The sequence below is a fragment of the Maniola jurtina genome, chromosome 1 (assembly GCF_905333055.1).
Source record: "Maniola jurtina chromosome 1, ilManJurt1.1, whole genome shotgun sequence".
Taxonomy (NCBI): Eukaryota; Metazoa; Arthropoda; class Insecta; order Lepidoptera; family Nymphalidae; genus Maniola; species Maniola jurtina.
The window spans coordinates 1,535,909-1,551,233 of NC_060029.1; the positions used below are offsets into that span (position 1 = coordinate 1,535,909).

The following is a 15,325-nucleotide window of genomic DNA, read 5'->3' on the forward strand; positions in this document are numbered from 1 at the left end:
CCTGTATATTGTATTTACCTACATATTTAAGTAGAAACTTATTAACTCGCTTAATCTACTCACTAATCTCAGGGAGCTTCTAAATCTTAAGTTTGTTAAGACGCCTGTACACTACCAATGACCTTGACGCCTCTAGTACACGTTCTATCTATAATCACTAAATGGACCTTGTATAAATGACACCACGGGTTTTCCGAAATATGGCGAAGTATTTTATTTTTCTGGTCAGGCTTCCAGTAAAATCGCATGTGTTTATATTCTAAGTACGTACCTACCTACAAATTGTTTCAAATATCGTACCGCAAACTATGACAATCTAGTAAATAAAATCATTCTCACAAACCATCAGTAATAAAATCCTTATTAAAACCAAATTCCCACTTTTAAATCAAAAAAAAAATTAAAGTTTCCTTAAAAGCCAATAGGTATGTACCTACTAAGTACTGATGAATCGAGTCCCAAGTCCCGACCCTCTATTATTGACGGAGTTCAATGCGATTCACTTTTGTTAGTTTTGTTTAGATTTCAATTTTGAACCTATGCAGCTTTTATGAGCTGCTCTATGGTGTTGTGTGCTCTTAAGTGGCGATCCATAAATATTCATATATTTTTTTTAATTCTTTGCATTTAAAAAAATTTATAACCATGGTTAAAAATTTTCATTGATTGTATTCTAAAATTATTGAAAAAAAAAAGAGTAACAAAATAAACCGAAAACATTATATTTTGTATTATATTTTCAAGGTCAAGTCCATACAAATGAAGTAAAAGTGTCTGTCTATCTATCAGAGATAGGTAGGTAAGTAGTAGGTACCTAGTTTGCTATCGAAGACGAACTTTTTATTCCGGAAAATTAAAGAGTTCCCATGGAATTTTTAAAAACCTTAATCAAGGTAGACGAAGTTGCGGCCACGATCTATTTTTTATTTTATAAAAAAGATAATTGTTTATCTAATGTTACTTTACTTAAGAGCACCTATAGGCAGCTTCCATAATAGCTTCAGTCAACTAAAACAAATTCCTGGAAAGTGAGCTACTCCCGTTTCTAAAACAATAAAAAAATCTTTTATTGCCAAAGAAAGGCAACTTAGGAATAAAGGCAAAAGTAAGAACCGAGTTATATTACAGCGGTTATATCATGCATAAAGTCGTGTTAAGCTCCGATATGCCTCTAAACAGCTGTACGCCGTAGCGCACCATGGGGTATTGTCAAGACAGGGAGAGGAAGATTAAATATTAGGAGAAGAATAGAGACGGCGCTAGTGGGCAAGGAGGGGCGCAGGCTGTATTCGAGCGGCCCCCATTGGCACGCGCCCGGCCGCCCCCAGCCGCGCCCCCCTCGCCACGAGACCCACACGGGCACCATGACGACCCGTCAGTCCATCGCCCGACTTCGACGCGACACAATCGCCTCCTCGTCTGTGCCCATTCACCATTGTGCCATACACTTAGCTAATGTTCTAACAGAACTTTGTGTTTGCTTTCAATTCGTCAATCATGTCGACTCTAAGTCATCACCCGTACGCGTTCTCCATGCACCCTGGCATGTTACCGGATTACCCGAGCGCGCCGCAGCCGCTGCCGGCGTCTTCGCCGCAGTCGGAGGGCCACATCAAGCGGCCCATGAACGCCTTCATGGTCTGGTCTCGGCTTCAGCGAAGACAGATCGCAAAGGACAATCCGAAGATGCACAATTCGGAGATATCGAAACGCCTCGGTGCTGAGTGGAAGCTGTTGAGTGAAATGCAGAAGAGACCGTTCATCGACGAAGCGAAAAGGCTCCGAGCGTTACATATGAAAGAGCATCCTGACTATAAATACAGGCCACGAAGGAAGCCCAAACCACCAACGGCCGGAGGGGCGCCGGGTGCAGGTGCTTTCCCGAGTTTTCCGCTTCCTTATTTCGCGGGACCCGCACCGACTGTTGGACACCTTGATGGTCTATCGTATCCTGCAGTGTCTCCATACTTCCCTCATCAGCTGGATCATTTACAGTTTTCAAAGTTGATGGCGCCGACCGAAAAGTTACCGACGGCATCATCAGCGGCCGCTGTCGTGTCATCGTTCTACTCCTCGCTGTACACGCAGCCCACCGCACCGCCTAAACCATTCTCATCACCACTGTTCCATCAGTACGGAGCAGCGCCGTCTTCACCAGTGTCCCCCGTCACTCCGACGCAGCACAGCCCCCACGACGACCAATTAAGACGGCCGGTGTCCGTCATATATTGAAGACCAACATGCCTCCCTTGAAGGACCAACCTTTTAGGGTTTGGCATCAGTGAAAACTTTATAAGTGTTATGAACAAAGACAATTTAAATCCCAAGGACCATATTTATTGTTTTCTAGAGTTACGCTTAGTTGAAAATTGTAAATGGAGTGTGTCCCATATCAAGTGGTTTGTAAATATGTTGAAAATAATCGTAGGCCCGTTAGATGGGAAATGGATTAAGTTTTATAAACTGTGATTTTTGTTTTCGACGCGCCTTCAGATATATAAGTTAGTAGCACTGTTTCATCAGTTATGTGAAGTGAGATCGGTACCAAAAAGAGATTATTTCATGTAGGTGTCACAATTTAGTAATAGTAAAGACTTGTTCGATGTGTATCATGATTTTTGTTTCTCCTATCACTTGTAATGTCTATTTGTTAAGTTTGTTTGTCGTTCCTCTCGCCCGATAGATGATTCGCTCTTCTTCGGTTACTAAGGAATTTATTTATTGCCAGTGTAGATTTAAACGGTATAATTGTAAATTAGTTGAATAAATCGTAAGTGGCTAGTGCATACCAATTGTATATATTAGTTGATAGTTCAAAATCGATGTCATTACCAACGATGTATTATAGAAATTGAAGAAAATGAATTTGTTAACGCCATACGAATAAACTAAATTGTTTTTATTTTAAACTATCGTTTTCTTTTGCTCGCTAATTGACAATCAACAACAATCGGAACAATCGGATGAAACGTCATATCTTCCTAACTGTTATATAACTATCAAAAATGTTTTTCTCGATTAAATTAATAGTTTTTTGATTTTAAATCTTTTCAAGGTCTTCAGCGGAAAGGTACTTATCACAATTGAGATTACAAAAGTGAAACTTTGCAGTTACGCACTGCTTTGAGTTAAAATCTAAATTCACTTCGGCAGTAGTATTAAAAGGATTCAGAGTAGGTAGGTACCTAATATTTTCAACATGATCTTTAAAATCTGGGAATTTGAACTTAAGCGTATATGATAGATCATTCAGTTCAACTTATAATTAATGCGCTTTTTAAAATAAAATGGTAAAGCAAGCAGCCTTCTTACTTTAGTTATATTCGTCTGTTTTATTTAGAAACTATTAGATCTGTGAATCTGCTTATACTTACTAAAGCTTTATTAAAGTAACATTGTTAACCGCTGTTAATTTACCGCCGGGTTTTTGAATTACAATTTTCGAGTATTAATTTTTTTAACATAAATAATATTTAATCAGCATAAGAGCAGGCAGGGTAGATCAACTGATGTCAAATAATTTTACCACTGCCCGTGAACGCACCATTTCTGCATCACCAAAGCAATCACTAATGATTTGCTGCTCTTCAGGAATTTGTTATTCAGGAATAACTTCAAGGTAAAATCTAAAAAATACTAACAGTTTATTAACCCCCGACCCAAAAAGAGGGGTGTTATAAGTTTGACGTATGTATCTGTGTATCTGTGTATCTGTCTGTGGCATCGTAGCGCCTAAACGAATGAACCGATTTTAATTTACTTTTTTTTGTTTGAAAGGTGGCTTGATCGAGAGTGTTCTTAGCTATAATCCAAAAAAATTGGTTCAGCCTTTTAAGAGTTATTAGCTATTTTCTAGTTTTCTTGTAGAAAAGAAGGTTAGATAACCCTTAGGTTCATAATATTCAAGTGTCAATTGACAAATGTCAAGCTGTCAAGATGGACGTTGCCTAGATATACATAATTATTTATTTGAAAATGATTTGTCGGGGGTGTTGAAAATTTTTAATTTACACTTGTTATTTTACAGCAATTATTCTTAACGAATATTAAGTAGGTAGGTACCTGCCTACCCTAGAGATTAAAAAATTTAGAAGTATCCGACGGATTTTTAATCCTTTTAATAGATACCTACATACAAGTTTGTTAATAAGCTGTTCGTGTTTAACAGTAAATCTATTGTGGTAATGAATAGTTAATTTAACGGAAGTTTTTATTACTTGCCTTACTTATAAGGTTTTAGGCCTATTTTTTCCTTTTCGCTTAGTTGAAAGAACTTTTTGCTAGTTCTTATGCTTACCCATTAAAAATAATATAGTATAGAAGTTTTATTGTAGGTAAATATTTGTGACTATTATTTAATCCTTTAAATAGTGCAGCAACTTTTATCAAAATAGGTACTTAGTTGCCTATTATGATAAAAGTTTTAATATGATAAAAAAATAAGTGAATTAGTAGTATTTTGTATCTTGTCATACTGGTAGGTACGATACCTAACAGCTTTTGTTTGCGTTACTGTAAATAGGTAGGTATTTTTAACCCCCGACCCAAAAAGAGGGGTGTTATAAGTTTGACGTGTGTATCTGTGTGTCTGTGTATCTGTGTATCTGTGTATCTGTGTATCTGTCTGTGGCATCGTAGCGCCTAAACGAATGAACCGATTTTAATTTACTTTTTTTTGTTTGAAAGGTGGCTTGATCGAGAGTGTTCTTAGCTATAATCCAAAAAAATTGGTGCAGCCGTTTAAGAGTTATCAGCTCTTTTCTAGTTTTCTTGTAGAAAGAAGGTTAGATAACCGTTAGGTTCATAATAATATTATGTCAATAGACAAATGTCAAGCTGTCAAGATGGACGTTGCCTAAATACATAATTATTTATTTGAAAATGATGTTGTGGAAAACTCAAATACTTTGGATCGTCGGGGGTGTTATAAATTTTTAATTTACACTTGTAAACAGGTTGTTTTTGCTTCACTTCACTAAAGAAGTTTGTTTTAGCAACTTTTTTAAATTTCAAGCATTTGTAGGAGTTGTTTTGAATGTCGAAGGCCTGTTCCTTAAGATATGGGTAGGTACTTAACAAATGCATAACTTAGTTTGCTATGTTGTTAATAAAAGTGCGGTTTTTGAAATCATGCCCTCAAAGACCTAGATGACGTTTCCGGTCATCAAAATTTTAGTTTAAGGTTAAAAACAGAAATGTCATATTAAGAACTATACTGGAGTACCTACCTACCAAGTTTGATTAATAAAGCTTATAATGTTAGATGTGAAATTTCACTAGATGGCGTTAACGGTTAGGCGTTATCTTATTCTGAAGCACTAACGAATTTAGATTAGTAGGCGAACTCGAACTTTAAAACAAGGCAACTTAGGTCAAATTTACATTGACGTTAGGTATAGTGTTTCGATAGTCGAAATCTATCAACGTTCTCGAGACTTAGAAATTCGTACTAAGCATACTGATAATGGAAAAAACCGACCAATTGCGAGTCGGACTCGCGCATCGAGGGTCCCGAACCTTGGGAGGATAGGTAAGTATGTGTAATTATTTTGTTGCTTTATGACGTTAGGTAGGTATAGTATTTCCATAGTCGAAATCTATCAACGTTCTCGAGACTTAGAAACCTGTACTAAACATGCAGACGATGGAAAAAATCAGCTAAGTGTGAATCGGACTCGGATCGAGAGTCCCGACCCTGATACGGGTAATTACATATTTTCTTCTTCTTCTTCTTCGTCGTAGCACTCTTAACAGAGCGGTCGTGGTACTCGTGGTTATCACGAAGCAACGTCTTTGAGGGCAGATGCAGATGTTATACGCCTCACGAGCATTCGCCACTTCTCCCTGCTGGCCGACAGCCTGGTACATATTTTGTTGCTTTAAAAATCATCTTCAATTGGAAATATAAGTTTGCAGCCTCTTTTAATGTGATATATCTACAAATGTATGGTTTTCGGCTTTTTCCCTTTACTTGGGCTATTGCTATATGCTATTGCTTCTTGTCAAATTTTACGACTCTAGGTCACCGGGACGTAGGTACCTATCTTATAGATTTCAAAATATGCAGCATAAACGGCCATACCTACTTCTATTTTGATTGCCTTGATTCATCTTCCTAGAAGTTAGATTTTTTCACAGCTGTAATATTTCGTATTACTTTTAACTTGATATCTCCGGGCGGTTGTTGGAAAACGGGTCTTGACAGATAGAAAGACAAACAAACAAATAAACAGACAACGAAGTGATCCTATAGGTAAAGGTATACCAAGGAAACCCTAATAACAGCCCCTAATGAATGACTTAAATATTCTAAGATAAAGGATGCCCGCGACTTCGTCCGCGTGGATTTAGGTTTTTAAAGATCCCGTGGGAACTGTTTGATTTTCCGGGATAAAAAGTTGCCTATGTCAATTACAGAGACGCAAGCTACCGCGGTACCAAATTTCATACAAATCGGTTAAGCGGGTGGGTTTTTGGGAATCCCGTGGGAACTGTTTGATTTTCCGGGATAAATTTCCGGGTAGCCTATGTCCGTCCCCGGGATATAAGCTAACCCTGTACAAATTTTCGTCAGAATCGGTTAAACTGTTGGGCCGTGAAAAGGTAGCAGACAGACAGACACACTTTCGCATCCATATCCTATCCATACTAATATTATAAATGCGAAAGTGTGTCTGTCTGTCTGTCTGTCTGCTACGTTTTCACGGCCCAACCACGAACCGATTCTGATGAAATTTGGTACAGACATGGGCTACATCTCGGGGAAGGACATAGGCTACTTTTTATCCCGGAAAATCAAAGAGTTCCTGTGGGATTTAAAAAACCTGAATCCAGGCGGGCGAAGCCGCGGGCATCCCCTAGTTTATAATATTAGTATGGATTATGGTAGGCATAGGTATTGCTGAAGTTCGGCGGTAGCCCCAGGAGCCCACAGCCACCCTCAAAGCTCCGCGATTGTTCGCGGAACATGGTTTTCAATTTAATAATTACGACGCCCTGATTCCGGTGGGGGGCGTTTTTCAATTCGATTGTTTTATTTCCTTCTATTCTTGGCTTTTTCATTGGGCCACTAGTCAAGCGATTTTGAGGGCATCTTATTTTTTTTACATACTTACCTGCACCACTATTATACCTAATGTATTCAATGTCTGCACTTTATTTGTCTTTCAATGTCTTTGTGAATCACTTTATTCACTACCCATATTAAAAAACGAAGAGTGTGTTTTTTATTGGTTTTTCCTACAATCACGCTGCAACGGGGTCGTATCGACGTGATTTTTTTGCATAAGTAAGTAGGTAATAGGCTACTTTACCTATATCCTAGAAAATCAAAGGCATTAAGTACATACTTATCTAGGTATTTGGTAGAGATACAACTGGCATCCTTTGAATGCTTTGCAGAGGCGGATAGGATATTTTGATCCCGAAAAATTAAATTGTTCCTTCGGGATTTTGCGGAAAAGCCATGCGATATTGCGGACATCGTCTAACGGTTGATAAACACATAGGTACTAAAATATTTTATAACAATTTTACATACTGCTAATTTAAGCAAAACTAGTTAAGAGCAACTGTAAAACGGTCAGGTAAGGTTAATCCGTCGCTGGTTTAGTGGCCCCAAATTCGAAAGGATTTCAGAAACTTTTGAATTAATCATTAGTTCGTCAGGTCATTGTTCCGCGTTGCCATTTCAGAGCGGTTCCGAGTTCTTGTTGAGTTGAGAAGTGACTTTGTCTCTTGCCAATACAATCCCTCCATTTATTCATTATTATTATTTCTTAAGGAAAAAGCGGTGATATCCCAGTGGTTAAGATTCCGCCTCGTCTTTGGAGCTAGGTACTTACCTCTAACTTTTCGAAACTACGCAATGTTTCGCTTTTAAGAGGGGTCTCTCCGTCACTCGCTCCATACAAACGTAGTTCGCCTCTCATTTCAATACTAATCAATCATACTCAATGGAATTTTGTAGAAACGTTCTGGGAACCAATATCTATGCCTGGGGGTTTCCAGATTTCCGTTAAAATATTCAGTTTCACAGTTTCGTGGTCTTAAAAATTCACATACAAACCTTTGAACCCTGTAATTTTAAAACTACATATTTTTAGAAAAATCTAAACACCACAGGCACAGATATTAGTTTCTAGAATATGTCTGCAAAATTTCATGGACTTTGGTTGCTTAATATTCAAATGAAATTGGGGCTACGATTGTATGGAGCAAGTGACGGAGAGAGCCCTGTTAAGGGTGAAGAAAAAGATCGTGAGGAAACTGCATGCCTGAGAGTTCTCCATAATGTTATCAAAGGTGTGTGAAGTCTGCCGACCCGAACATCCAACCCCTTCTCATTCTTATGATGATGATGTTGTGCCGTGTTGCCATTTCAGAGTGGTTTCGAGTTCTTCTTGATTTGAACTGCTGGGGGCCCCGCCTCATACCTCGATTGCCATCTCGACCTGTCGCGTACTATAGGTCACCATCCTCCGTGTTTTGAAGTATTCCAATTTCAATCATATACTACAGATCATAAAGTTTAGTTTAAGTTATTACCGAAAAGATTCGACTCCACTCCGGTCCTTTAGCCCTAACAAGTTGTTCTATTTTAGAGCGTTGTCAAATGGCCCTGTGGCGCAACGGATAACGCGTCTGACTACGGATCAGAAGATTCCAGGTTCGAATCCTGGCAGGGTCGAAAAGCTCTTTTTGAGATAGGTTAAGTTTTTTTGAGTAAATTTTAATATTTTCTGTGCAGTAATTTGGAGAAAATAATTAATTTATTTGGGCATCAAAATGCACATGTGAGAATAGGAATCAATTTGCTATTTTTTTTAAGTTTATTTATTCAATAAAGTCAGAGTGGTCTACAGCACAAACTTATGCTATTTATTTACATGTATCATTGAATAAACTCCACAAGCTAGACGGAAGGCTGCGGACTGTCGAGTTGTATGCATCGGCGAATAATTGGATACGGATGGGTTTCGATACTAGTGGACGGGTACAATATTGAGTGGAAGAAAATTGAAATCTAAGAGAAGTATAAGTTAAGATAGATATTTTTTACGAAACATGAAAATAGGCGTAACAATAGTATTATAATAGCAAAGAAACAACAGGTTTTTTCATTCAAACATCGCCAAATATACCTTATAAAATATATGATATTTAAGATTAAGATGAAAATCGGTGGGATGTATTTAAATGGCATGTGTATTCAATAGAGTCAGTGGTCTACAACGCAAACTTCGTGCTATTTATTTACATCTATCATAGAATATACTCCACAAGCTAGACGGAAGGCTGCGGACTGTCGAGTTGTATGCATCGGCGAATAATTGGATACGGATGGGTTTCGATACCAGTGGATGGGTACAATATTGAGTGGAAGAAAATTGAAATCTAAGAGAAGTATAAGTTAAGATAGATATTTTTTACGAAACATGAAAATAGGCGTAACAATAGTATTATAATAGCAAAGAAACAACAGGTTTTTTCGTTCAAACATCGCCAAATACACCTTATAAAATATATGATATTTTAAGATTAAGATGAAAATCGGTGGGATGTATTTAAATGGTATGTTTATTCAATAGAGTCAGTGGTCTACAACGCAAACTTCGTGCTATTTCTTTACATGTATCATTGAATAAACTCCACAAGCTAGACGGAAGGCTGTGGACTGTCGAGTTGTATGCATCGGCGAATAATTGGATACGGATGGGTTTCGATACTAGTGGATGGGTACAATATTGAGTCGAAGAAAATGGAAATCTAAGAGAAGTAGGTATAAGTTGAGATAGTAAGTAAATTGAAAATATAATATGTAACAATATTATTGTAAGTACATATTTAAAATATATTAGCGAAGAAATAACAATTTTTGATTTCTAAGACATTTTTTTAATCGCCAACGGTAAATAAACTTTAGATACTTAACTGATATTTTTAATACATTTGAACACAAAAGCTATCATAACGTCCTTAGTGCTTAGTTAATTGACGATACAAAAACTAGGTCTTATATGATTAATTATTCCATAATATTTATAATATAATAAATGCGAAAGTCAATCTATCTGTCTGCCTGTCTGTTACATATTCACAGGTCACTTGCTAACCGATTTTGACAGTAAAGTACCCAGGTATAGCTTGTATCCCGGAGGCAGACATACTTACAGACTACTTTTTATCCCGGATAACTAATGAATTCCCAATTCCCGCGGGTTTTTTAAAAACCCTAATCCACGCGGACGACGTTGCAGGCATATTACCTATCTAGTATTATTATAATTGGCTATTATTATTTAGTACTTATTACAAGTGTAAATTAAAAATTTATAACACCCCCGACAAGTGAAGGTTACAGTAACTAGAAAAGACCGAAAAGACCTGATAACTTTGAAACGGCTGAACTGATTTTCTTGGACTATTCCGCGCCTACGATCTAAAGTATCTGAGTTTTCCAAAACATCATTTACAAATAAATAATTATGTATTTAGGCAACGTCCATCTTGACAGCTTGACATTTGTCAATTGACATAATATTAAGAACCTAACGGTTATCTAACCTTCTTTGCTACAAGAAAACTAGAAAAGAGCTGATAACTCTTAAACGGCTGAACCGATTTTCTTGGATTATAGCTAAGAACACTCTCGATCAAGCCACCTTTCAAGCAAAAAAAACTAAATTAAAATCGGTTCATTAGTTTAGGCGCTACGGTGCCACAGACAGATACACAGATACACAGATACACAGACACACAGATACACAGATACACAGATACACAGATACACAGACACACAGATACACAGATACACACGTCAAACTTATAACACCCCTCTTTTTGGGTCGGGGGTTAAAAAATGAATACAGCGACCTTAAAAATGATGACCCATGAATGATTGTCAGATGATGGCAGTTTAACTAAAATAAATATCCCATAAAGCCCTTTCACAGACACCATCCTTTGTTCACCTCTCTATAGAACCTAATTATAATAAAGTAATGCCTGAAACAGAATCCTTTCAACAATTTTCCCTATACATAAACCACAACGCAATGAAAGTAATGAACAACAATGATTTTAATAGTCATGGATTCAACAATTTCATAATAAAATCCATAGCCACAAAGCTTCAAAAGAAACGTCCTAAGGCTCATCGCTCACAGGACCAAGAGTCAAGGCAGCGACGAGGCACGGGCGTTCAAGCGGCTATTTTCACAATCATTCCGTACTATGAAGTCAGTGCAGTGTAGGTTCCACCAATCAGATTGTTAAACAATGACGTGGCAGTACGTCTATTTTAAATAAGCTGACTGGTGTGATTTATGAAACCTTCAATGTATTTTCAAACGCGCTGTGACTTGTGGGACTTTATAGTACCTATCTGAAGATTGTGAATATTCAATATAGGTACTATTAGGTAACTTACCTATTCGTATAGGTGGAAACCGGGCCAAAGAACTGTTACAACGTAGCTCGATCGCGCGAGATTACCTAAAGCACAGAAAAGTGCAGAAAGCTAGTTGGTTTCAGTTAAAAAAACTTATGGATAATGATGATGATGACGATAAGAGAATAAGTTTGTGAACATAGGTTGGTGAGCGGGCCATCATGGCTTAAATAATATACCTAGTTCCTTCTCAGTTATTAGTTTTCCCGTCTCGACTTGCAGTGTAGTGAGTGACGTCCTTTACTCTGCAACGCCTTTGGCGCACAAAGCGCTACCCGTTCTTGCCTAACTAACTATTTAGGCAACAGTTTGGGTTTAATTAATCTTGACGGCTTTATAGGAATATCATTTATCATATTCAAACACATCAAACTATCCGAAGGAACTGTTTGTGTGGAATCTGCTCACTTCCTTAAGTTTCGGTTGGAAGGTCGAGCGGTCGGTCACTTTTGTTTGGACTTTGAAGAAGGCCTTTTTTATGGGTAAAGCGGATCTTCTGATGGTAAGAGGTAATCGTCATCCACATACAATTTTTAGGTAGATACTATCATTGGAACTACTATAGAAGTTTTCCGAACCAGCGTAAATTATTTTGACGATTCAAAAGCATTTGTAAGTTTATTTGAATAAAAATCTATTCTATTCTATTCTATTCTATTCTATTCTATTCTACTCTACTCTACTCTATTCTATAGTGTGTCTATCTGTGTGCTAGCATTTGACTGTCCATCAGTTAAACCGATTTTGACGATGGTTAGTAAATTAGCTTAGGTAGGTAGGTACATAGGTACATACCAGGGTAGGATATAGCCTTTTTGTTTCGCAAAATCAAATAGTTCCAAAGGAAAGTAGGCCAGCTGGCGATGGTTTGATGATGATGATGAACTTTGGGTTTTAACAGGAAGATTTATGTTGTAATTAGGTAGGTATATGACGCTTTAAAGTTTGAAGTAATTAATCTTTATCAAGGCGATGCGTGTAAAGAACACAAAAACATCTTGAATAGCATTTAATGAAGGTACCTTTGTACTTTATAATCATGTACCTTTGTTTAATCAATGAATAGTTATCAGGTATTATTAACAAATACTACCTACTTACCTATGTAGGATTCTGTACCCAGATCCTAACCCAAACTCAAACTCAAAATCATTTATTCAAAGTAGATACTATTGTACACCTTTAGTAACTAAATTAGTAAGCCTCCGCTGTCTTTCCGTCCGTCTGTCTGTCTGTCTTTCAGCGAACCCTGTTTCCAACCAATTCAATTCAAAATATGTATCTTTAAAACAGGAGTGAATAGGCATCTTCTAGGTAAACGCGACTTTAGGCAACATCATCGATTGTGTGTACCTATAATAAATGAAAAAAAAAAAAAACTAGTGCGAGTTGGACTCGACACAGGGTTCTGTACCATCGTATGTACAGAAATAATACTTTTTAACACAGCTAATTTTATTTTATTTTCATGACAGCCATTTTGGAATTTTTATTATTTGTTGTTATAGTTAATATTATAGCGGCAACTCTCTACCTATTACGGTTCACGAGATAAAACCCGCTGACAGACAGACGGATGGACGAACATCGGAGGCTTACTAATAGAATCCCGTTAGCACCCTTCGCATACGAAATCTTGAAAAAATACTTATAAGTGACACTGAAAGTATTCTGAAGGGATTTTTTAAAATCCTAACTTCGACCGCACTGCACGCCACCGCAAGCAATTTCACCCTCACCACCTGGGTGCCTGGTGCACATCGACCGCCCGTTGTGCCAGATCCTTGTTTCCACGCACATGCAAACTGTGGAATCAACTCCCATCGGCGGTGTTCCCACTAGATTACAACATGGGGTTATTCAAGGGGCGGACCAACAAATTCCTGATAGGCCGGCAACGCTCGGCGGTGCCTCTGGTGCAGCAAATGCTCATGGATGGCGGTAATCACTTAACATCAAGTGACCCACCTGCTCGTTTGCTCGCTATTTTTTAAATAAATCCTAAATCCACCGACAAAGTCTCAAGCAAAAGCTAGCCTCTAATGGGTAACAATCATGATAATATTTTGTACGTAAAATTGTTAGAAGTATATCAATAAAATATACCTCTGTGCAAGGACATAATATTATAGCGGGGGATTATTCCCCCCTGCCGTATGCTAAGAATCGAAAAAATAGCTATTCAATGAGCACACACACAAATAAGGTTATTGTGTATTTTCTCGTATTCAAACCCTTATTTCGATTCGACTTGTGCTTTGAATTTAATGCCATCGATTTTTAGGGTTCCGTGCATGAAGAGTGCCAACGGAACCCTATTACTAAGCCTCAGCCGTATGTCCGTCTGTCTATCAGCTGTGTGTCAGCGTCTGTCTGTGTGTTAGGTAGAAACACAGCCCGGCGAGCTAAGGTAAATAAGTAAATAGGTAGAGATCCGGAGTAAAATTTCTAAGAATGTGTGTTTCTATTGCCGCTATAATCCATACTAATATTATAAATACGAAAGTAGGTATGTGTCTGTTTGCTAACTTTTCATAGCCTAAGAGTTTAACCGATTTTGATGAAATTTGGTACAGAGTTAGCTTACCTACTAGGGACAGACATAGGCTACTTTTTACTCCGGAAAATTAAAGAGTTCCCACGGGATTTTTAAGGCCCATCCGTCTAATCGATTTACAAGAAATTTGATACAGAAGTAGCATCCCAAAAATTGACATCCAGGCAACTTTTCATCCCGGAAAAGCAAAGAGTTTCCATGGGATTTATACAATACCCAATTTACGCGGATAAAAGTCGCAGGCATCATTGAGAAAGAAATAAATTCAAAATGGCGGTCATGAAAATTAAAAAGAATGAAAAAGTGTGATGGTACGGAACACTTCGTGTTTGAGCCCAACTATCACTTGACCGATTTTTCTGTAAGCGTGTCTTATGTTAAGTAGGTATATGAGTAAGAAACGTGTCGAAGAATAAATAAATATTCAGAGCGCTCATTGCTGTTTTCTTTTTTTTTTCAAGAAAAACATATTGCTTGTTTTGCTTCGATAATTTTCTTCGTATTTCCTACGCATACAAACGCAATTAAATCTAAATAAGCCCAACGAAATTAAACATTACAATAACTGTACGATCAATAATAAACTAATAGATCCGCATTGAAAGCAACAAAATCCAAACAATAGCTATTAAAGTGTTGCGAATTGTATTATCTTCGGCGATGTTCAAGGCAATAAAAATTATACTATCAATAATAATGACAATAACCACGCAAAATTGTTCTACTGAACACGCAGACAATGGATATTTTTTACAATTATGCTTTACATTTTTTTATTAAATTGCTTTACAATTATGTTATAAAATCGAAATACGTTTAAAGATTGGGCCAAACTATAATAAATATTACTCGGATGGTTCTGAAAAATCGGAATAATTAATTTTAAAAAAACATTTTCTATTATAAAATAGAAAATACTTATTAGTCTTTTCTAAGCTTTTGTGTAATTTGTTAGCGTGTTGCACCAACTGCAATGTTTTAAAGTACCAGCTAGGTAGCTATAGGTAGTTACTTGGATCAAAATTACGAAAACTATTTACGAGTAAAAATACAAATTGGCCAAGCTTTTGTATCTCTTTTTTTTCTACAGCACTTGGTAACAAAAAAAAGTGCTATAGGTACTTCTATGTATTATTTTTACTAAAGAGATGTTAAGAATTTTAATGTTAAAATTGAATAGGTATGAGAATTTGATAAACATAATGCCTTTAGCATTAGCCTTCATTATCAAAAAAATAATGACAAGTAATTAAATATTATTCAAAACAATAAAATTCAAACTTGCAGAACAAAGAAAGAAATTGAAATAAACCTGA

General features: G+C 37.0%; 1 protein-coding gene and 1 non-coding gene across 2 annotated transcripts; both read left to right on the forward strand.

Moving 5' to 3' along the window:
* The first annotated feature begins 1,355 nt into the window (after positions 1-1,355).
* LOC123866222 (SOX domain-containing protein dichaete-like) lies at positions 1,356-2,909 on the forward strand. The gene has a single exon (XM_045907656.1). It carries the CDS (start codon positions 1,498-1,500, stop codon positions 2,230-2,232), a length of 735 nt encoding a protein of 244 aa, XP_045763612.1. The 5' UTR covers positions 1,356-1,497; the 3' UTR covers positions 2,233-2,909.
* Positions 2,910-8,616: 5,707 nt separating this feature from the next.
* On the forward strand, positions 8,617-8,689 carry Trnar-acg. Its single transcript has one exon. It is a non-coding gene; the product is annotated as a tRNA-Arg (tRNA).
* The last annotated feature ends 6,636 nt before the right edge of the window (positions 8,690-15,325 follow it).

Bases quoted from the DNA above. Each gene is read 5' to 3' on its own strand.
- LOC123866222 (XM_045907656.1), top strand. From the start codon at position 1,498: ATGTCGACTCTAAGTCATCACCCGTACGCGTTCTCCATGCACCCTGGC.